We start from the raw sequence: 24,377 nt of genomic DNA on the forward strand, positions 1-24,377 counted from the left end.
GGAACGTCTCGGCTACGTATGGTAACCCCTCGTTCCCTGAAGGAGGGAACGGAGACGCCACGTCCCGTCGCCATGGTTACTGTACCGCCGCTGAGCTGCCGGGTCCCCAGCTCGGCTCCTCAGCGAAAAACTGGTATGCATTGCACCTGCTGCCCTCTTATACTCACGCAGTGATCAGCGACAGCTGGATGCAATAATTGCATGCCAATGTGCATTGGCTCGTTTAGTTTACACTCGAAGTAGATTGGTCTATCGAAGCGATATCCCATATTCGTCGGTCACCGACGTGGCGTCTCCGTTCCCTCCTTCAGGGAACCAGGGTTACCATACGTAACCGAGACGTTTAATTTATAAAAAGGACCCCGTTCAAAAGTTAACATATGCATTTTGAAGATACTACAAAGTGTACTGTATGTAAAATTTAGACCACAACGGTAGGATTTACTTTGAAACTATTTTCATTCAGAAACTCAAGCAGGTAAATTTACAAATAACTACAAAGAAATTGCAAGTAACTTTGAATTAAACATGAATATTGAAGCAGAAGGACTGCAATCGTGTTTTCTTACTCCAGTAATCTGATTTCTTATTTTAAACTTATTAAAACGTTTTGAACAACAAATACTAAAGGTCTGATCCAGAATCAAAAGCTATGTGATTATGTGAGCTAATCCGACATCTGATTTCTCTTCGTTTGATCATCTAAGCCAATTTGATAGCTGAAATACAATTATTTTGAACAACTGGGTGCAAGCATTCAAGCTTCAGATAATCAGTGAACTAAAATAGATAAATTTCACTGATGTGTCCAGTACCTTGTTGGGCATGTGCAGCAAGACGCCTTTCTTCAGTATTGTGAGAGCGGTCGCAGGGTGACCACACTGAGATGCGATATGCAAAAGTGTGTTGCCATCCTGTACAGGATCATCCGGGAGAGATTCATTAGAAACATCTTCACAGATTGCAACACGCTGACATAACATTTGTGTGCACACATCATTATTTGATTATGCCGGCATTTACCATCTTTTAAATCATCATGGTGTTGTGTAATTGTTGTGGCTGTACCAAATGAGTGTGATAATATGTTTTGTTGTTGTTGTTATTATTGGCCAACATTTTGTTCAATCCGTTGTTCTTTTTAAAGAATGTCACAATATACTTTCATTTCAGTCAGAATTTCCTTTTATTTTAGGTGGGAATTTCCCCCAAACTTTTTGTTTTGACTGTCAGCCTTCCAGTCTCATGCAGCAAAACTTATTTTTATAGAATTAGCATGCCCTTATTGGACTGAACCATTAGTAGTTTTGTCTGGGGATAGGGTGAATAACAGCTGAACAATTCTTTACTTTTATTTTCTTTTTCATTTTTTATGGAGTGTTTAAGTATTCAAGGGTTTATGGAGATTGTTATTTCTGTGTACATGTAATGTTTTATTATTTTATTTTCTCCTTTGTAAAGTATTGTATGTATGGACCCTGTTTGTTCATATGGTACAGTCTGAAGGGGGAACTAGCCTTTATAAATAAGGAGCTTATCAGCCCAGTCTGTTGAAAACTAAAGGAGAGATCTTGTTGCAAATTGAACCAATGTATTTATTTGGTGCAGCCTTCCTTTGCACATTGTTGCAGTTTGTTTTGTACAGTTTTTGTTTGTAGTCCACTATGTGTCCATGGAATTTGTCCCCAATTCGCGGTATGAAACCAACTTTTTGGGATTCACTCTGACCAGCTTGATTGTAATTATTTCCTCTGACCACTGGGCCATCTCTAACAAGATCTCTTCAGTTGCTTTCATTCCAGACAATGATATTCATTTGAAAACAAATGGAAACGTTTTCTGAAAATCTCCTGGGAAACAGACTCTAGTAATCTCACATGTGTTTCACAGCAACGTCTCAAACTGTGCTCACATTTGCACACAAAAAATCTGCAATCACAAGTCAGAGATCTTAATATTTTTTTTAATATCAAATGATCTGAGCTGCTCCTCATTCATTTTGTACCTCAATATGCTTAGTGAAGGACAGCTCATTTGGTTCAGCTCATAGGTTCAGTTGATGAAGTTTATACTTAATTGATTGATTGATTTTTTTTTTATCCATTTAAAAAGTGGATCACCTTTGTTCTTGCTAACACAGATGACTTGAACTTCTCAGTGAGGATCTCGACTGCGTTGGTGTGTCCCTGCTCTGCGGCGATGAGCAGAGGTGATCTGTCCATCTGAAACAGAAGAGAAAGAGAGACATGAAACAAAACAAAAAAAGCAACAAAAATGCAATACAATTAAAAAACAATTAAATGCTTACTGAAAATGAATTCAATCATAAAAATGTCAAATTAAAATAATTGTAAAAAAATCTGAAAATTCATACAAATTTTAAATAAACAATAAATAAAACAATAATTAAATAAAACTTGTTCAATCACAAAGATTTAACATGAAAAAATAATAAAACATTGATAATTAAAATAAAATAAAAATAAATTTTAAATAAAAGTAAAATGCTACTAAAAATGTAATAGTTAAAAAAAATATATTTTTAAATAAATAAATAACACTTTAAAAGAAAAAGATGAAGTATTTTATACGTTTACCTGCATGTTGACATCAATGAATTAAAAGACCACTTGACAATTCTCAGTCAATGATTTATAGTTATGTGTTTGAGTGAAATTTAATTTGTTTTATTCTGTACACTACTGATGACCTCTCTTCAAAATCTGAAACTAAAATGTTGTCATTTAGAGCATTCTTGGTCAAAATAACAAAAAGCATGCCATATTTTCACACGTTTACCAATGATTTAACTTCAGAGGAGTTAAGAAATCTCGATTTTTTTCAATCACAGTAAATGAAAACATTTGTTATTTTGACCAGCTGTCATTTATGCAATAAAAAATGCTCTAAAAGACATAATCTTTATTTGAAATTTGGAAAAATGTTATCAGATATTTATAGAATAAAACAAAAATAAACATTTTACACAAACTCTCGTCTAATCCTGAGAAACCTATTGTTTTCCAGAGCTGTATATAGTATTATACAATATTAATATACACATCAAAGGGCTTCAACTGATAAAAACATTTGGGAATCTTGTAGATAAACGGGCCATCTTTATAATTGAATCAACTGTTCAATAATACTTGTTTCTCGTGCATATTTCCTCTCTTTGTGTATTCTGTCTCACCTTGTCTAAGATGTTGGGACTGGACTTGCAGTGGTATAAAAACTTCAGCATGTTCTCGTCTCCTTCCAGAGCGGCGATGTGCAGAGGAGTCTGCCATTCATTCTGTCAACAAACAAGGCATGCTGGGTAATTAGCTCACTCTGTCCACTCCATTTAGAGAAATCAAACAGAAACAGCAGCACAATATTGACTCGTATGATCTGTAAATTTGCAAAACTCAGTTTCTCCCTATTGGTCTCTATGTTGCAATTAATCTGACACACTGTGTGTGTGTGTGTGTGTGTGTGTGTGTGTGTCTCTCTGTGTGTGTGTCTATGAAGATGAAGCACTCAGATACTCTAATGTATGATGAATAACTGATCAGAAAGCACTTAAATGTGAATCTGAAACACAATCTGAGTGCTTCTTCAGTTTGGATCAAAAGCAACTTCCAATTCAGTTCCTACCCGGGTTATTATCATTAAGTAAAACTAAAACCATTAAAACATTTTTGTAATGTTTGTAATTTCATTTTGAAATTAAACAAAATAAGCGTTAACCGAAAAAAATATATATAATAAATCATTATTTAAATAAAAAATAAAATATCAATTACAAATAATTTAAAACAAATCCTGGGTTTTACAGTAATTCTATGTAATTAATAAAATCATTCAAAATTACTGTAATTCACTGTAGTAGGCTATAATAAAATTAAAGGTGAATTAATGTAGAGATTAATTATTCATGTCATCAACAACAAGACATAAATTGATTTATTTTGGCATCAAAGCAATGCAATAAAAACTGATAATTTCTGTTAAACAAAAGTAAATAAAGTAAAAAATAGATTTGGTCATTTCAACAAATCTTAATTTTCTACTATTGAAATGCACACACACACACACAGAAAAAAATGTGAAAAGAAATGAAATATTGCTTGTCATGTGTTATAAGTAAAGAGAGACCAGAGTGATGTGAACAGCAGTCTGGATCACAAAGTTTTAAAACAGGAAAACGTACAACTGCTTGGATGAGAACAGAAATCTCCTTTAAAAAGATCACTGTAACATACAAAGTTCTTTCTCCAAGACAACAATGAGATGAAATGGAGCAAATCAATCTCCTCCGGAGCTTCAGATAAGATCTGACTAATGTCTCAAACTGTGCATTGCTATTACTAGTATCAGTAATCAAAATCTGGACCACTTAGTTAAATGCTACAATTCAAACATGTCCCCAGGGAGAAAAGAAACATTTTCTCATCATACACTCAATATGTACTGAGCAGGTCACAGTTCAGTTATGACATCACAAACCAAACAATGTGGAATTAATAACAAACACCAGTGACAAAGATGCAGAATATTCTTGGCAGATTCTTGCTCGCCCACAAAATGACTAAAATATGAACGTTATTATTCTCCTTAACTACAAAAGTGCAGCATCTAAGCAATGACATTTTTCCTCTGGGCAGATTCACATCTGAATTGAGTGAAATAAAATATTAATATTAGATGAAGAACGTAACTTAGTTAGTTACCAAGGCAACATTTCAAATTTTCATCTAGTTTAAATTTAAGCACTAAAATTGCTGCAAATAATTAAAAGCTAAAACTGAAATAGAAATAAATCAAACATAAACAGTTTTTAAAAAAATAAAAGAATAATGAAAGCCAATAAAAATGACAAATTGTTGAGATACTGTTTTTTTATATTATTATTAATATTTTGAATTAGTTTTTATTTTTATATTTTCCATTTTGATTTTAATTTTAGTTAATGTAATAGTAATTTTGTTTATGTTTTTGTCATTTTTATTTTTTATGTGTTTATTATGTTTAATATGTATTTATTTTAATAATTAATTAATTATTTTTTTATAAAAAAAATTTGAGTTATTTTAGTATATTAAGTTAAACTAAATTAAATGTCTCATGGGCAACTAGCTGAAAGTTTTATTTTATTTTTTTCTTTTTTTTTTTTATTATTAAAGTAGTTAACTTTAATAACACTATAAAGCCCATAAAAATACAAAAAATAAATTAAATTACAATTAAAAATGAAAGTGTAAAAATAAAGGCTAAATTAAATTAAAATAAATAACTATAACAGAATAGTAGTAGGTCATTTACACAGGATGTGGCTAAAGTGATCAGCATTCACAATGTTTGTCTCTATTTATACAGGGTTAATTGTCCCGGATGTTTTTGAGACTGTCTTGCCCTTCTCTTTCCTTTCCCTGGTTGTGGGGGGGGGGGGGGATGCTGGGTGACCATTAACATAGAGACATAAAGCAATCAAAAGGGGCCAAAAATGTGAACAAGTCCCTTGGGTACAAAATCAGCCTTTTTTCTCTACTCACTGTCTTGTGTCTTTTCTTATCGAAGCCCTAAGTAAGATCAAATCTTTTCATTTAAGGCCCTGATATACTTCAAATGAAGTTCATTTTCATTCTTCATTTGGGGGAAAAAAAGTTTGAACAGGCTATGTAACATTTACTTGAAACACATGTACAAACCGATTTCAAAACAGTTGGGACACTGTACAAATTGTGAGTTAAATAATAACAATTTACAAATCTCATAAACGTATATTTTATTCACAATAGAATATAGATAACATATCAAATGTCGAAAGTGAGACATTTTGAAATGTCATGCCAAATATTTGCTCATGTTGGATTTAATGAGAGCTACACATTCCAAAAAAGTTGGGACAGGTAGAAATAAGAGGCCGGAAAATTAAAATATAAGAAACAGCTGGAGGACCAATTTGCAACTTATTAGGTCAATTGGCAACATGATTGGGTGTAAAAACAGACTTTCAGAGTGACAGTGTCTATCAGAAGTCAAGATGGGCAGAGGATCACCAATTCCCCCAATGCTGTGGCGAAAAATAGTGGGGCAATATCAGAAAGGAGTATCTCAGAGAAAAATTGCATTTATAGAGTTTGAAGTTATCATCATCTACAGTGCATAATATCATCCAAAGACTGAGAGAATCTGGAACAATCTCTGTGCGTAAGGGTCAAGGATGGAAAACCATATTGGATGCCCGTGATCTTCAGCCCTTAGACGGCACTGCATCACATACAGGAATGCTGCTGTAATGGAAATCAAAATCCACCGTGCCATTCGCCATTGCTGGCTAAAGCCATATCTAAACATGATCCAGAAGCGCAGGTGTTTTCTCTGCGCCAAGGCTCATTTAAAATGGACTGTGGCAAAGTGGAAAACTGTTCTGTGATCAGACAAATCAAAATTTGAAGTTCTTTTTGGAAAACTGGGACGCCATGTCATTCGGACTAAAGAGGACAAGGACAACCCAAGTTGTTATCACCGCTCAGTTCAGAAGTCTGCATCTCTGATGGTATGGGGTTGCATGAGTGTGTGTGGCATGGGCAGCTTACACATCTGGAAAGGCACCATCGATACTGAAATGTATATCCAAGTTCTAGAACAACATATGCTCCCATCCAGATGTCGTCTCTTTCAGGGAAGACCTTGCATTTTCCAACATGACAATGCCAGACCACATAGCCGGCAGCCATATCACCCTGGAGCCCGAGACCGGTTTCCCACTGAAGCTAAGCAGGGCTGAGCCTGGTCAGTACCTGGATGGGAGACCTTCTTGGAAAAACTAGGTTGCTGCTGGAAGAGGTACTAGTGAGGCCAGCAGGGGGTGCTCACCCTGTGGTCTGTGTGGGTCTTAGCGCCCCAGTATAGTGATGGGGACACTATACTGTCAACAAGCACTGTCCTTCGGATGAGATGTTAAACCTGACTCTCTGTGGTCATTAAAAATCCCAGGATGTCTTTCGAAAAAGTGTTGCATTAATGATGCATTTCTCAGTTTAAACATTTGATATGTCATCTATGTTGAATTCTGAATAAAATATTGAAATTTGAAAATTCCATATCATGGCATTCTGTTTTTATTCACAATTTGTACAGTGTCCCAACTTTTTTGGAATAAGGTTTGCATTGGGTACTTGCTACCTTATATCTTTACTCTTTCCTTTCATTCTTTCCATGGTTTTGGAAAACTTGCATCTTTCTTGGAAAACTTGCATGCAATTCTTCTAGCAATCGTACAGGTACGGATATATATTGGCAGTTCAGATAATTCGCAAACTCTCATGGATTTACATCAGTATCAACAAAAACAACACCGGACTGTACTGAGCCTTCACAGGGAAAACTTGCATGTCTTCCATTCGCTGATCACTCTGTTTCTCACTCATTTCTTAAGACTACTGCACTCAGTGAGGACACTGCCATTTTCACTGTAAAACCAGATTACAAGTTTTCCTAGCAGACTCATCCTTTCTATCTGGTGTCCTACAACTCATGTTACTCATTGTTGGCATCATACTACAGAACAGATCACTGAAACACTGCCACATATCCTGAATGGCTGTCATGTTTACAAGGGAATGCACATAGCATGCCACAACAGAATGGTTGATGGTTGAACCTTATAGTGAAAGACATATCAAACCATTTATCACCTTTAGCAAGAGTATGCAAACATTCTTGTGTAAATTCATCCATGATTCAGTATTGCAGTAGTAACTCTGAAATCTTTTCATGTTTGTCTGCTAATACACCAGATGTTCTTGTGATCATTGAGGAGTGTAGAGGTGTTCGTTTCGGAAGTTGCATGCATCTTTTAGTGTAGTATGGAGGAAGTTTTTATGACTAAAGTCTTTAAATATCAAAAACTCTAAAATAAAATTTCAGAGACGCTGTGTTTATACGCATAACAACTGAGCGATATGCTTAATATTGTGAAGACCTGTTGCATGCCACTGGTCCATGATTCTGTACATGTATTTAACTGCATCTATAATGTTTATGTCCCTGTAAATTGTTTTAAGTGGACTTAAATAAAATGTTTGTGTGTGTGTGTGTGTGTGTTGGTGTGTGTGTGTGTGTGTATGTATGTGTGTTCGTGTGTGAGAGTTTCTTACATTCTGAGAGTCCGGATTCACTCCAAACTCCACCAGGACTTTGGCCATCTCAACATCTTTCTGTCTGCAGCAGATGTGAAGTGCCGTGTCGCCATTCGCCTGGAAACATAACTCAACCATCAGAATGCAAACCAGATATATTCATGCTGAGATGCAAAATTGGGTCATATGATTTCAAAACAATAGTCAATCACAGATTTGAGACTATAGTGGTCTTGATTCTTGGTTTGATGCAGGGTAAAAAAACAAACAAACAACAAAAATAATAATTATATATATTTTTTAATATAATATATATTATATATAATATATATTATATATTTAAATGTTAACTGAAATAAAATAAATTAAATCTTATTTTACTTTTTATTGATTTACCTTTAAGTACTAATATAAATAAAACTAAATAAACTAAAAATAAAAAATAAACATCAATGAAAATAGACAGCATAAAGTGAAATGTGAGAACAAAAAAAATCTAATAAAAAATGAATTTAAATGAACAAAAACTATAATACTGTATTTGTGACACTAAAATAACACTGGTTAAATATTATGTGTAAAAGGCAAATGAGGATCTCCAAAATCTTTAAAAAAAATCTAGTTTAAAAACACACATGCCAAACTTTTTGAAATGCGATCTTTATTTCTTTATAAAGTGTGACTGTGTGTGTGTGTGTGTGTGTGTGTGCGCGCTATTTACTGCATTTGTTCACTATTTACTGCTGTGAGAAAAAAAGTTGTGATGTTTGCCAAGTATGGTAACCCATACTCAAGATTGGTGCACAGCAATTAACCCATCCAAGTGCACACACAGCAGTGAGTAGGGAACATACACACACTATGAACACACACCCAGAGCAGTGGGCAGCTATTTTTTCCAGCACCTGGGATTCAGTGCCTTGCTCAAGGGCACTTCAGCCATGGGTATTGAGGGTGGAAGAGAGCTTGTTCATTCACTCCTGTCAGCATTGAGACTTGAAGTCCGACTCTCTAACCATTAGGCCACAGCTGACTGTGTGTGTGTGTGTGTGTGTGTGTGTGTGTGTGCACTTGGATGGGATAAATGCAGAGCACAAATTCTGAGTATGGGCTTAAAAGATCTAAAAGAAAAAAGTGAGTATTTAAGAACTAAAGCGCTTCGTTTTGAGTAACAGATGAGTAAATGTCCACTAATGACACTTAAAACCAGCTAAATCATAGCATTCAGAGCTTTTTATCTGATTATTCCTTGTGCATGTATTTTGCTAACTTCACAAATGGAGTTTGGAAATAATATGAAAAGGCGTTTTGCATTACAGTAAGTCATTAACCACATCAACTCTGGGGACCCACCGGTGGGTCCAATATTGCATATGCCTAATTCTCAAAAAATCAAAATAACAGCTGAAGTGGTTAAATAGTAAAAAAAAAATTAAATAAAGAACTTGATTCGATCGCATGAATGCATCCTGGTTTGGAATGTCATGTGACGCTTACCACCTTCACGGCTCTGAGCTGTGGCTCTGATTGGTTGGAGAGGAGTTCCCGAACAATCACAACATTCCCCGCTTCAACAGCCAGCAGTAGTGGAAGGCAGCCGTCCTGGACAGAGAGGAGAACGACAAAGAACATTTGATCTCGTAGTTAAGAAGATCTAGTACTTACTCATAATGGTAGATTTGGTAGACATCTCCCAACCCTAATACAGATCCATTCAGAAACACTAAAACGATGACCAGCACATTACCTAAAACACATTCAGCAAGCATTCATTATAAAACACTTGTGCTTTTATGCCAAATACAGGCTGAAAATAATAGTTTACTGCAATCTGGACGTGAGTCACTATTCTCTCCGCCATTTCTGATGAAATTGGCCATGTTTTCTCTGCATTAGCATTGTTTTAAACTTATTACTAATGCATTACCTTACTGGATCCTTGAACTTTCCATAAGTTTACCGATTTTAAATGACCACCTCCTGGGTAGTGTGCTATATAGTGTCATTTCTAATCTCAGTACCGGCAATATGTCAAAGATTAAAATATTGAAGTGCCGGTGTTGTGCCCAATTCTTCCTCCCTGCCAGATTATTACCCCCTAGTATTGGTGGGTTAGGATTAGGTGTGGGGGAAGGGTTAGGATTAAGGGGGGGGGGTTGTTAGGATTAGGCAATCAATTCTTCAAGGCTTCAACAATGGGGAAATACTTTTTTCAGGGGGTCAAAAATGGGCAAAACAACACCCACTTCAAGTACTGCAAAGCGTGTATATATATATGTGTGTGTGTGTGTATGGGTGTGTGTGTATTTATATGTTAGAATTTATAGAATAGAAATAGAATAGAGAGTGTTAGTTTTAGAGGGTCAAGTGTAGATGGATGAGATGTGTCTTCAGCCGTTTCTTGAAGATGGTTAAAGACTCAGGTGCTCTGATCAAGTTGGGCAGGTCAATCCACCAGCAGGATTTTGTGCCTCTTTGGGATGGCACTACAATGCACCGTTCACTTGCAAGCTTCTGAAGGGCATATTTTTCTCATATATGAATCAATAAGGGAGATCAGTGCTTTTGTACCTTGTCTGGTGTAAGACGGGCATCTTTGCTGCTGAACTGGAGCAGCGTTTGCGTGACTCTGAGACCTCCGGTCGGTCGAGACACTGCATAGTGCAGGGGCAACTGATCATTGGGCTAAACATGAATGGGAATTCAATTAAATCAGTGTGAGAATTAAATACTATAAAAAAGTGTGATGTAATTCATGTGTTTTTGGACACAATAATACTGAGGTATTATTTGACATACAGTGAGTACAATGTTAACCTCATGAGATTCACACACAAAATGTTTTAACTGTTGTAAATGTTTTTCTCCCTGTGGACAACAACTGGACAATTGTTATAATTCATGGGAAAAGACACTCAGTAAGATAAACTCAAGTGAAGACTGTTAACATAATCAACTGCATAGTTGTGCCTATTTCCAGTAAAGACAGGAAATGTTTTCTGAGACCCAAGTTATTGGTCACGATCATGCATTCAGAGGTCACTAAATAATCACATTAAAAGACTGTTTTACGATAATATAATGTGATTTACATGATTAAAAATGTGCAAGAAATGTGTGCCTGAAGGCTACGAAACAGACATTTGACAAACTTTTAGTTAAATGTTTAATGCAATTAAATAACCTATGCAGGTAAAAAAAAAAAAACTATTAGGAACATTTGTACCAGTTTGTTTGTTTTTTCCCCCACACAAAAACACATCTCAATATGAGCTGAATGTGATTGAGTGAAAATAAAAGTAAACTGAACATCTTACCCCCGCTGGTAAATTGGGATCAGTTTTACTCGCCAGTAGTTTGACGATCTCTTCTTTGGAGTGAGCTGCAGCGATGTGTAATGCTGATCTACCATCCTGATAAATAAAAACATTATAAATTCATACATTACATATTATTAAAACAAAAAAAAGTGTAATATTTGTTTTAGTGTGAGTTGTCATTAGTTGTATACTGAGCTCAAAATATCAGTCAAGATGTATTCCTTTTAACGCTACTTCTTTTTTTTCTGTAGAAATGATGCTGAACTTTCAGATTTGATCAAAGGTTTACATTTTACAAAATTCCACATATATTTATTTTATTTAATTGTAAATAATACTTAAAATTTTTTACTGTATTATGGATCAAATAACTGCTGCCTTGGTGAGCAGAAGAGACTTTCAAACAACATTTTAAAATCTTATCGATCCCAAACTTTTGACCTGTAGTTTATATATTTAATCTATCAAATGTTAGGAGTGTTTGAGGGTTATGAGTGCTTTTGATAAAAGGAAGAGTAAATCAAATGCAATGGTACGTTGTGATCATTTCTGATAAATGTTGTAATAATGTCAAGGAAGACATTTTTGTCCTGTGCCCTATTGACCTCATTGTCTGTTACCAAAAGAGTTTGTGTCTCAGACTGTCAAGGGTAAAACTATAATGCTTGTAGAGGTTAACCAAGCTTAGAGTCACTGACACAAAATGACTCCAATGGTTCAGTGAATTGCCTTTACACACATGCGCAGCTAGACAGACATTCCAGCGGGATAGCCAAGTGTTAGCCACATTCCAGCGGGATAGCCATCCTGTCAAGAGAGAAATGTTAACCAGGACTGCAATTTCAGCTGTTTACAGTAGGGAACATGCTAATGCTACTGTTAGCTGTTGCAGAAGCTTTTGCAGAAGCTTTTTTTTTACAGAAATGTATACTTTTATTTACCAGTGATGCATTATATTTAAATATATTTTTAAAGGGGGAGGGGGGGTCAAATGCTATTTTATGCATTCTGATTAATTTACAGAGTTAAAAAGTTCCGGCCAAAGTTAAATAAAAATGAGTTGGATGTATTTCTGTGCCAGTACGTCTCTTCATGAAGGGTGGCATTCCTTGTATGGGCATTTCTCCAGGAAGAGCACACGCACACATAAAACCCATCAATGTGCTTCAATCGGCAGCACTGCACAGGACTTGCTTGAGAAGAAATTATAATTTTGATTTTAGACCACGAAATCAACAATGTCACCAACTAAGTGTGTTTTTGGATGTGAGAGAAATGTGATGTATGCACTTAATGTTTCAGCGCATAGGAGGCTCTTAAGATCACTCCTGTGTGTCTATGTTATGTTATCAATGAAAAAAAAGACTTCAGAGTTTTAAGTAAATTAGAAGTGAGTTGACACCGCACTCGTCTAAGTGTATTTCATGTTATATAACAGATAAGATCTGTGTTCCTGTGGGTCAGTGGTAAAGCATTGTATTAGCAGTGCAAAAGGTTGTGGGTTTGATTCCCAGAGAACACATGTTAGGTAAAAAAAAAAAATGTATAACCTGAATGCACTGTAAGTTGCTTTGGATAAAAGCATCTGCCAAATATAACATATTGGTGATGAGGATTGTTTTTTTCTTTTTCCGAACGCCTGATTTGTCTGGCTACTGTATTATTTGATTGGATGTATGTAGTGAACTCGTAGAACAATACCCAACGAAATGGCTGTGTTTATTGGTCATATGGATGTCTTTGATGAGTCTGCTGAACAGCGGGCTACATATAAAGAAAGGTTTGACAAATTCGTTTTTGCAAGCGATATTGCAGATGAGAAATGAGTCATGGTGTTGCTTAGTGTAACGGGTTCATCTACATACGGACTGCTGCAGAGCTTGATAACCACCGATAAGCCGGTGCGAAGACATGTGATGATACTGTGACTGTTTTGAAAGACCATTTCTCACCGAAACTGGTGATTTAGATTTTATAACCGCTGTCAGCATGAAACAGAGATAGTAGCACAGTATGAGTGAACACAGTGAATTTGGGATGCATTTGCAAAATGCACTGCGTGATCGCTTTGTGTTTGGGCTGATAACGGAGTCTGTACAGAAGTGGCTATTGACAAAAGCAGCTCTCATGTTTCAAAAGGCAGTGGAGATTGCAGTGTCTGTGGAAACAGCTGTGAGGGAATCTCAACAGTTAAGTAGCTCTTTGAAAGTGCATACACTGTCCTTGAAAGAGAAAGGAGGAAATAAATGCTACCGTTGTGGAAGAACAGACCATAATGAGAAAGACTGTTATTTCAAAGAGCAACAGTGCCACAATTGTGGTAAAAAAGGACACATTTCCAGAGTATGCAGAATTAAAGGGAAACACATGACTGAATGTAGTAAGGCCAAGTCAAAGAGGTTGAAATATTTCCAGCAGAAAAAGAAAGTGCATCAGATGGATGTGAAGGACTCATCTAGTGATGACACTACAGATACGGAGCTTGCACTGCATTCGATGACTAAAAAGGAGGAATTGTCCCACATTCTTCTTAAAACAAAGGTAGAAGGAGAAATTATTGAAATGGAATTAGACAAGGGAGCGGCTGCCTCTCTAATTTCAAGCAAACTTTACAATGCACAATTAGCTCATGAACCGCTGTGCACAACTGATGTGATCCTGAAAACATATACAGGATAAGTGTTGTCTTCAGTAGGGGTTATCGAAGTTTAAGTGAAAATTAACATAGAAAAAGCTAAATTACCACTTTATGTAGTGGAAGGAAGTGCCCCACCTCTATTCGGCAGAGAGTGGCTCAAGAAAATCAGGTTGAACTGGAGTGAAATTAAGAGTGTGTAAAAGGATGCACTTGAGACAGTGCTATCAAAACACAAAAAAAATTTAGGAAAGGATTGGGCTTATTAAAAGGTATTGAAGCCACAATGTCCCTCAGGCCACAGTCTCAGCCACGATTTTGCCAAGTGTGCAATATCCCCTATACTATGAAGCCAAAAGTAGAGGCCAATATAAATCGACTATTGGAGCTGGGGGTCATCTCCCCTGTGACATGCAGTGATTGGGCCACATTGATTGTGCCCATAGTTAAAAGGTACAGGGATGTGAGGATTTGTGGAGATTTTAAGCTAACAGTGAATACTGCCCTCTGTGTGGAGCATTACCCCATTCCACAAATAGATGATTTATTCACATCATTAGCAGGGGGCCAGCACTTCACTAAGTTAGATTTTTCAAATGCATACCTACAAATGCCCGTGACGGAAAGCTCACGTAAGTGCCTATAAATTACCTTTTGGGATTGCATCGGCACCTGCAATTTTCCAAAGGGCAATGGATCAGATTTGACAAGGCCTCTCTTACGTGCACTGCTACCTAGACAATATACTAGTGACCGGGTCACATGATGAGCAACATCTCAAAAATGTGGATGCAGTCCTTACTCATCCGGATGAATTTGGGCTATGTGTCCTGCGTGAGAAGTGTTAGTTCTTTAAAGACTCAATGAAGTACTTGTGGCATATCATTGATGCTCAGGGTCTTCATAATTCACATGGAAAGGTCAGGGCAATCATGCATGCACCTGCACCAAAGAACCTCACACAACTTCATTCAATTCTGGGATTTCTAAATTATTACAGCCGATTTATCCCTAATCTGGATACAATGCAGAGGATCTTTTAGTGAAAAGGGTTTTGGAGAACCTTGAGTACAGACTTGTCCCCTGAAACAAAAGTTATGGACACTAAAAGGTACCAATGAGCTACGAAACAAAACAACATAAAATTAAAATGCAGCTCAGTGAAGCGTCAAAACACAAATACAAAAAAGATGCTGAGTGGAAACAACATTTCAGCCAAACAATGCTACAAAAACACCTAGAAATCCCTCACTATTCACCCACGACATTATAGCAACTTTACACAGAAATATAATTAAAACATTTATTAATTATTGATTATATGGTGAAATTGTTTTTTTTAATAATAATATTTCAGCTTTCTTACTTCAAAATTTAAAATTTAATTAAATGTGTTGAACATTTAGTTAAAACTTACCATTTCTTTATAATTATTTGTGAAACTAGCAATTCCTGAGTAAAAAATGTATTTAAATTAAATGCTACACCAAATTTTCGTCAGTGCACGATACTTTTTGGATATGCATAACAATAATAATAATTTTATTATTATTATTATTATTATTATTATGCATATCCAAAAAAAATTTTTTTGAAATATGCACAGTTATTTTTTTTCCATGTTTTAATATAACAGCTAACCTCTGTTGTTGGTCACTCTGTTTGCCAAAAAAAAAAAAAAAAGCTTTTTTCAATTGATTAAATTTTAAGACTAATTACATGACTGTTTTATGACTTCATTTGATTAAACTTAAAAAAGCTAATTATTATTGTCCTACACTGTACTTTTTTAAAAAGTTGTAAATAAACAAAGATTACTGAAATACATTTGGCAAGAAAATATATAAAAATATAAAAAATTATATTTAATTAAATGTATTACTTTCCATTTCTTTGTATTTTTTTTTGTGAAATTTACTAGCAATTTCTGAGTGAAAAATGTTTCAAAGTAAATCCAACACCACATTTTCTTCACTGCATGTTCCCTTTGTAAATACAGCTTGCAAAAGGCACCACAGATGAGGAGCAACACGTAAAGACACCCAACAAGAATGAAACTAACCTCCGAGTTCTCACTGTGACACTCACATTCACAGCACTGCAATACTTTACAGTAATATCTCACAGATTCTGCACTCTGATTCATCATCACATTTGAGTCAGTTCGGGAGTTCGGAGCGGGTTCGCGAATCATTTGAGTCAGTTTGGGGATCGCGAATCATTTGAATCAGTTCGGGAGCTCGGAGCGGGTTCGCGAATCATTTGAGTCAGTTTGGGGATCACATATCATTTGAATCAGTTCGGGAGTTCGGAGCGGGTTCGCGAATCATTTGAGTCAGTTCGGGAGTTCAAAGCGGGTTCGCGAATCATTTGAGTCCGTTTGGGGATCGCGAATCATTTGAATCAGTTCGGGAGTTCGGAGCGGGTTCGCGAATCATTTGAGTCAGTTCGGGAGTTCACAGCGGGTTCGCGAATCATTTGAGTCAGTTTGGGGATCGCGAATCATTTGAATCAGTTCGGGAGCTCGGAGCGGGTTCTCGAATCATTTGAGTCAGTTCGGGAGTTCACAGCGGGTTCGCGAATCATTTGAGTCAGTTTGGGGATCGCGAATCATTTGAATCAGTTCGGGAGTTCGATACGGGATCACGAATGATTTGAGTCAGTTCAGGAGTTCGGAGCGGGTTCCCGAATCATTTGAGTCAGTTTGGGGATCGCAAATAATTTGAATCAGTTCGGGAGTTCAAAGCGGGTTCGCAAATCATTTGAGTCAGTTTGGGGTTCACGAATCATAGCTGTATATGGATGGGCATTTTTAACTAATTTAGTAGCTAGTTCTAATTACGTTTTCCAAGCGTGTTGAGGTGTGATATGTGAACTCGTATTTTTTTGTTTTAATGTGCCTTTTAACAGTATCAAGTATATTCAAAAACTAAACAAATCGTGCCTAAAAAGTGCACGCATCTAGGCTAAAGTAAAGTTACATGATGAAGTCATACTAGTGCGCGTGTGCATTTTGAGTGCGTTCTTTCACTGCATTATTCGGTCTATTCAAATGCATTTATGAATGCATGTGAATGATCACAAAATTCAAGATACGGGGGTTAGAAAATTTATCATTTTATGTAGTTAATCAATATCACACGAAGAGTGCCATTTCAGTTTTTCTCCAAAAATCAGCATGATTAAAATGTGATATTAAGTTACTACAAACAATAATTTAATTACAAATACAAAATGTTGCAGAATAATGTAATATATGAATGAATAATAGCCTAAAGAACCTTTGTGCCAAAAGGGTTCTTTCTTGTCATTATAGAACCTTTTTAGCATAAAAGGTTCTTTGGAGTTGAGTAAAGAACCCTATATGGTTCTAAATAGAACCTCAATGAACCCTTTTTTTCTAAGAGTGTGTTGTCATAACGTTCACCTTGGAGATTGAAAATGTTTCTTTGAGACCCCAGGAGCCCAAATTCACACCCAGAACAATAAACCCGCAGAAGAGGTGGGAGTTCAAAGGAGGAATCTTTATATTACCAGACTGCAGGGAGAGGAAGAGTAGATATAAGTCATGATCTGTAAGATTAACCACAATCTGATGTGATCCGACCACCTCAGAGAAAACCAGTGTTGAGCTGCTGCAAGAGCTTTTGAAGCACAGCAGCTGTGGTCAAAGAGTTCTCGTGTGTTCTGATTGGTGGATGATGATGATGAGTGGATAAAGACTAGAGCAATCAAATAGTGAGAGAGTGATCTGCTCACCTGGTTATGTTCGTGGATGTTTCGACGTGGAAATATTGATATTTTATTTGTTAACAGTATACTTTTCGTACCTTAAAATCAGTAAATGTTATGCAATTAGAGAACTAAGCCAATAGTAGCGCTGGCGGTGTCATTTGATTTGGATGGGAACTTCGGATTGTGAATCATTTGAGTCAGTTTGGGAGTTCAAAGCGGGTTTGCAAATCATTTTAGTCATTTTGGGAGCTCGGAGCGGGATCGCAAATCATTTGAGTCAGTTTGGGGATCGCAAATCATTTGAGTCAGTTTGGGGATCGCAAATCATTTGAGTCAGTTTGAGAGTTCAAAAGACAGACATTCCTTCGTTACATTTTCTTCTGAACTGAAACGTTCTTATCTCATTAGGAAATTAGATTAATTCAAAAGTTACCAATTGTTTCTCCTAGACAGAATAAAAATTCAATGAAACAAATGGAAATTTGCTCAAGCTCTCTTCTTGAGCATCTCCTCAGGAGTTTCAGAAAAAAATTGAAATGTCTCAAACTGTGATATCAGTCGACCTTAAACATTTCTCATCAAATTCTCCCAAGGCCAAATTATCTAAGCTGCAAAGCACATGGGGTTTTAAATAAATCGTATAGCTTTTGCTTACAATAAGACAAGGAAATATGCTAATAAAGGGACTAAGCAAATACACTGGTTTGGGATTGGAAAGTTTATTGATATATTTTAAAATAAGTCTCTTCTGCTCACCCAGACTGCTTTGTTTTGATTAAAAAAGTACAGTACAAACTGTAATATTGTGAAATATTATTATCATTTAAAATAGTTGTTTCTACTGTATGTGGATATGTTGTAAAATGTAATTTATTCCTCCAGTCTTCAGTGTCAAACGATCCTTCTGAAATCATTCTAATATGGTGATTCGCTGCTCAAAAAACATTTCTGATTATCATCAATGTTGAAAACAGTTGTGCTTCTTCATATTTTTGAGAAAACCCTGATGTATTCTATTTTGTCCAGGATTCTTTGATGAGAAAGTTCAAAAGAACAGCGTTCATAAATGTCGTTACTGTTGCTTTTTATCAATTGAATGCATCCTTGCTGAATAAAAGTATTCATTTCAATATGAACATTGGACCACAAAACCAGTCTTAAGTAAATTTTTAAATAAGCTTGTCATTGATGTATGGTTTGTTAGGATCGGACAATATTTAGTTGAGATACAGCTATTTGAATATCTGGAATCTGAGGGTGCAAAAAAAAAATCAAAATATTGAGAAAATCACCTTTAAAGTTGTCCAAATAAATTCTTAGCAATGCATATTACCAATCAAAAATTAAGTTTTGATATATTTATGGTAGGAAATGTACAAAATATCTCCATGGATCCATAAATTTTGGCATAAAAGAAAAATCTGTAATTTTGACCCATACAATTTTATTTTTTTTTTTTGGCTGTTTCTAAAAATATACCCCAGTAACTTAAGACTGGGTTTGTGCTCCAGGGTCACATATATGAAAAAGCTGATGTTTTTGGAAGAGCAGCAAATGTTGAACGAGCGGACAGATTTCCTGTAAAACTCTCTCGCCCACTCACTAACAAGTTTGGTCACCTCTTTATTTTTCCTGTCTGATTCAACCTATTGCTCACAGTTGATCCGAGCTACACTTTTAAACACCCACAGAGTGGCAATTACTCTCTCAGGCATCCAGTGCTCAGCAAACTCAGATATTGACACCTACGTACTGTAATACCGCTAAAATATTACATGCTTTATGTGTCAGATTTCAAGACTGCATAAAAAAGTTAATAAGATCATATACTGTGATTTGAGCAAAGACCTAAAATGAGAAATAGGAAAAGTTCACCCATAAAATTAATAATTGCTGAAATTTTCATCACCCTCAAGCCATCCAAGATGTAGATGTTTGTTCATCAGTACATATTTGGGGAAATGTAGCATTGCATCACTCCCTCATCAATGGATCCTCTGCAGTGAATGGGTGCCATCAGAATCAGAGTCCAAACAGTGGATAAAACATCACAATAATCCACAAGTATTCCACACCACTCCAGTCCATCAGTTAACATCTGAAGAAGCAAAAAGCTAAGAAACAAGTAAGAAACAAATCCACCATTAAGATGTTTTTAACTTCAAACTGTTGCGTCCGGCTAAAATACCAGTCCATAATCCATAATAACACCTCCTCCCTGGGCCGCATTAATGCACGGGCTTCCGATGATGCCGGAAAATATTGTAATCGGATTTTATAATTCATTGCTGTCCCTTTAAAATTACGCTTTATCGCTTTGCTTTGAATGCACGTGCGGGCGTTGCAAGTAGAGACCGACGTGACTCCCGCGGGAGTTATTATTGTGAAGATATTAGCTACAAGATATTATTGTGTGCGGGTTGAGGGAAAATAAAATTATTTGCGGGATTCCCGCAAAGTGGAAACATCTAACAAAATAAAATAACTATAAACAAATAAACCTTTATTTATTATAAAATAAAGTAAAATAGACTTTGCGTAATGGGAGGATGGTGATGATACCATAGACAGGGACGTGTAATTCGATTCCGAAATAGCGAGATATTTAAAGGTCAAGTTGGATGGATTAGAAGCACACAGACCGGATAATGTCCTCCAGTGGTGGAGAAGACGAATTTCCGAGATTAAGCAAAGTAACATGCCATGTAGGCTACTTTGCATTCCAGCTAGCGCACCATCAGTATTTGCGCATACTGGAGCAGAGACGGATTAATCTGAAGCTCTCATCAGTGAACGACATGCTATTCCTGCATGAGCACATTAAGTAGTCGTACAGTTTTTTTTTTGTTATTTTATTTTTTTTTTTTTGTCAATTCAGTTTATTATTATTTATTTATTTATTTAGCTAAATATTTAATATTGGTCTATTTTGTTATTGAGGAATAGGGATATTTTTTGTTAAATGTTTGAAGGATTTGCTCAGGCTCCATACTTTTCCTTTGAACATGAAATAAATCCAGGTTTATTATTATTATATAATTTATAGGCTATATAGCCTAATTATTATAGGCATATTTTTTATTTACATTTCCGTTTCTTTTTAAAATGTATATTCAACAGGGGAGCTAGTGAAAAAATTTCAGAGTAGCAGGAAGAATATGCAATGTATTTTAAAAAAAAAACTACTATACGTTTACCCGCGGGATTTCACGGGCGGGAGCGGGACGAAATAGGCTAATATATATTTTTGCGGGAGCGGTACGGAAAAATCCCTCCCGCGCTGGTCTTGTTGCAAGTCCTGCTCGAGAAGTGTCAATGAAACCCTCTCACTCAATGAATCCTGCATTATTATTGGCCTGTATCGAACTCACGTTACATACGTTGAATTCTTTATAAGATAATTGCCGCCTATTCTAATGATGAAAATAACTAATCTAAAAGCTAATCTAATGTAACGGCAAAGTCTCGTATGAAAGTGGTTAGCAAAAAAGAAAACAGCACAAGATAAAGTAGAACGTCAGAACAGTTTGTTAAAAAAAAATCCGAAACTAACATCATCCGAATCACCGCCATTTACAGGTTGGTTGTTATATACTAGCAGGCTGGCAGCAGTAGGCTATATGATAGTCTATCAAAATAATGAACTCCTTGATAGTGATACCCAAGTGAAAAAGTACACTTCCATGTACTTAAAGTTCTATATTTTTGTGCACTTTATACTCTTTACTTTCTTTATATACTAAAATTCTTCTTTAGTACTTCCTACAATAATCTTCAGAACATCTAAGTATACTCAACTGCTATGAAATATATACAGGGGCATATTGGAATTCTGAGGCATTAAGATTAAATCACGTGTTCAAGTCTAACCTACTAGACTACGTCACGTAGTGCATGCGTGCACAGAATGGGTGTTTTTTTCTTAGTTTTTTTGTAAAGTGAGATGCATACTCGATAATATCAGATCGTTAAATCAACAATAACTACATATAACGCACACCCTACAGCACTGGCCCAATCGGGTAAGTGACCATTCCGTCTACTGTCCCGAGCGTCATTCACACTAGCCTCGGGAAATCGGGCAGTCCTTATTGTCGAGCCCTTGAAGGGCCCCTCAAGAGGTAAAGCCCAGGGGCCCCTTATAGTCTTAATGCGGCCCTGCTTCCTCCAATTTAAAAAAAGTAAATCTCCTGTTGTCTCTCATCAAAATCCATCAACATATTTGTTTAGAACTATTTTGGACTGTTTTCCTGGTAAACAATGATTTATCTGTGCAGATCTTTCTCCTGATTCAGACAAGAGGACTATTTCACTGGAGAAATCAAGATTCTAGATAGTTGACTCGCATTTTAGCCAGAAGCCACAGTTTAAAGTTAATGAGTTGTTTCTTACAAACATGCAGTTTTTTGCTTATCCAGATGTTAACTGATGGACTGGAGTGATGTGGATTACTTGTGGATTATTGTGATGTTTTTATCAGCTATTTGGACTCTCATTCTGATGGCACCCATTCACTGCAGAGCATCCATTGATGAGCAAGTGATGGAATGCAACATTTCTCCAAATCTGTCCAGAAAAAGAAAGAAACTATTCTATATCTTAGACGACCTAAGGGTAAGGACACTTTTTTTTGCACAATTTGCATTTTTGAGGGTGATTTTAGCAAACAACCTAGCAGCTTTGATTCAGAAAATCTAGTCTTATTTAAACAACTGAACCATTTTCATTAAAAGCTTGATTGCCTGCTACTAATGAACATCATCTGCATTGAGCGGCGAGTGCTGGTTTTGTTTCAGAGGAGTGGGAGTTATTTAAGTTGAGACATGATTCCAGACGATGGCAAACTCCTACCTTTGTTTTGTCACTTGGATTGACCCCCAGTTCCAGCAACCTTTCAACGATAGACATATGGCTCTCTCGCACCGCGACCATCAGGAGGCTCAATCCAGACTCCTGCGGGAGAACAAGGGAACATTATTTCACTGCAGAGAGAAATTATACAGAATTGTGCTTATATTCAGAGCTGAAGTGTTTGGATTACACAAGAGGGAAATCAGTTTAAACATCTTGAACATACAGATACAATATATATATATTTTTTAATATAGCATCTTGAACACTGCATGAGCACAGAACTGTGATGATTTTAAGAACATAAAATAAGAAAAAATAATAATTATTATTTTTATTATTTGCTAAAAACACATAACAGATCCATTATATTTGTGACAAGTTACAAAGTAGAGAAAGTACACATTCTTTTTAATTAAATTATTAGAGCAGTTTTATAATACTACACACAATAATTTATTGATTAAACATTAATTTGACGAAGTAAACAAACAAACAATTAAAACATTAAATAAATAACTAAACTTTAATTTATTGATTAAACATTAATTTGACGAAGTAAACAAACAAACAATTAAAACATTAAATAAATTACTAAACTTATGCGTGTATGTAAATATACACATAAACACAATAAACACTTATGAATTTAATATATTTTAATTTGTTTAATTTTAATTATTCATATATAATGTATTTAATACATGTTAATAATTCAGTTAATAACAGTACTTTTTCTCTATTTGAATTTCAATACAAGACTAATATATAAACTAGTTAAAATATATTAAATAAATTAATAACGTTCATTTTATTAATACACATTTTTATTAATACACACAAATATAAATAAACATACACATAGAATAAACTTTATTAATTTAATATAGTTCAATTAGTCTAGTTTCATTTTATATGCACAATAAACATTTATTAAAATAACAAAATGCATTATTATTTAATGTATTTTAATTAATATATAGTTCATTTGAATTATTTATATTTATTTACTTTTTACTCCAAGTATAATGCTAGTTCCTAATACCGTACTCTAAACTTTTCTATGGCACAGTCATAATACATTATTATGAATTCAAACATAAATCTCTATATATTTTTCTATATAAGTCTATTTTTTAAACATGCAATAAAAAGCACCTGCAGTGCATCTCACCTCGTCAAACTGGAAGATCTCTGGATCTTCTTTCTCCAGTGTCTTGAGTTTCTGTTCCAGTGCATTCCATTCTCCCCTGAGGGCCAGAGACATCAGGGGCTGAGGGCTCCCGGACACACAAGAGCTCTCTGACATCATATAAGACCACAAAATAACCTCTCAGAAATCAAACCACACGGGTCTGTAAGCATCATAACAAAAGCACCATTATTTAAAAGACAAGACCCAGGCGGATCTGCAGCAGGGGCGGATCTAGCGGTTCCTTCCTCTTGTTAAGAGATATAAAGCGCACATTTCTCCGACTGTCTGCGGCGGGTTAAAGTTTGCAAACTCCGCCTTGAGTTCCTCCTGTTTACCCTGGATTCCAAAAAAAAAAAAAAAAAAGACCATTGAAAAAATCCAACAGAGAAGAGACTCACGCTGCTGAAATCAGGGATTCAGCTGTAGGCTACTTTCAATCCTCGTTTTACTGCTGTTGTTGTCATTTACCTCAGAATCATCGTCAGCTTTGAAATGGTAAAATATAATTAGTT

General features: G+C 35.6%; 1 protein-coding gene across 1 annotated transcript in view; it reads right to left on the reverse strand.

The window, feature by feature from the left end:
- Positions 1–24,043, reverse strand: part of LOC132103914 (serine/threonine-protein phosphatase 6 regulatory ankyrin repeat subunit B-like) — a 72,712-nt gene extending 48,669 nt beyond the window's left edge. The window contains exons 1-9 of the mRNA XM_059508992.1: positions 23,845–24,043; positions 22,671–22,772; positions 11,447–11,542; positions 10,701–10,814; positions 9,627–9,731; positions 8,148–8,246; positions 3,194–3,295; positions 2,121–2,222; positions 816–914 (exon numbers count right to left, since the gene is read on the reverse strand). Coding sequence (XP_059364975.1) covers positions 816–914; positions 2,121–2,222; positions 3,194–3,295; positions 8,148–8,246; positions 9,627–9,731; positions 10,701–10,814; positions 11,447–11,542; positions 22,671–22,772; positions 23,845–23,982 — 957 coding nt within the window. The 5' untranslated portion in view covers positions 23,983–24,043. The remainder of the gene's footprint in view (positions 1–815; positions 915–2,120; positions 2,223–3,193; positions 3,296–8,147; positions 8,247–9,626; positions 9,732–10,700; positions 10,815–11,446; positions 11,543–22,670; positions 22,773–23,844) is intronic.
- Between the last annotated feature and the right edge of the window lie 334 nt (positions 24,044–24,377).

This window comes from Carassius carassius, chromosome 25 (genome assembly GCF_963082965.1).
Source record: "Carassius carassius chromosome 25, fCarCar2.1, whole genome shotgun sequence".
Taxonomy (NCBI): Eukaryota; Metazoa; Chordata; class Actinopteri; order Cypriniformes; family Cyprinidae; genus Carassius; species Carassius carassius.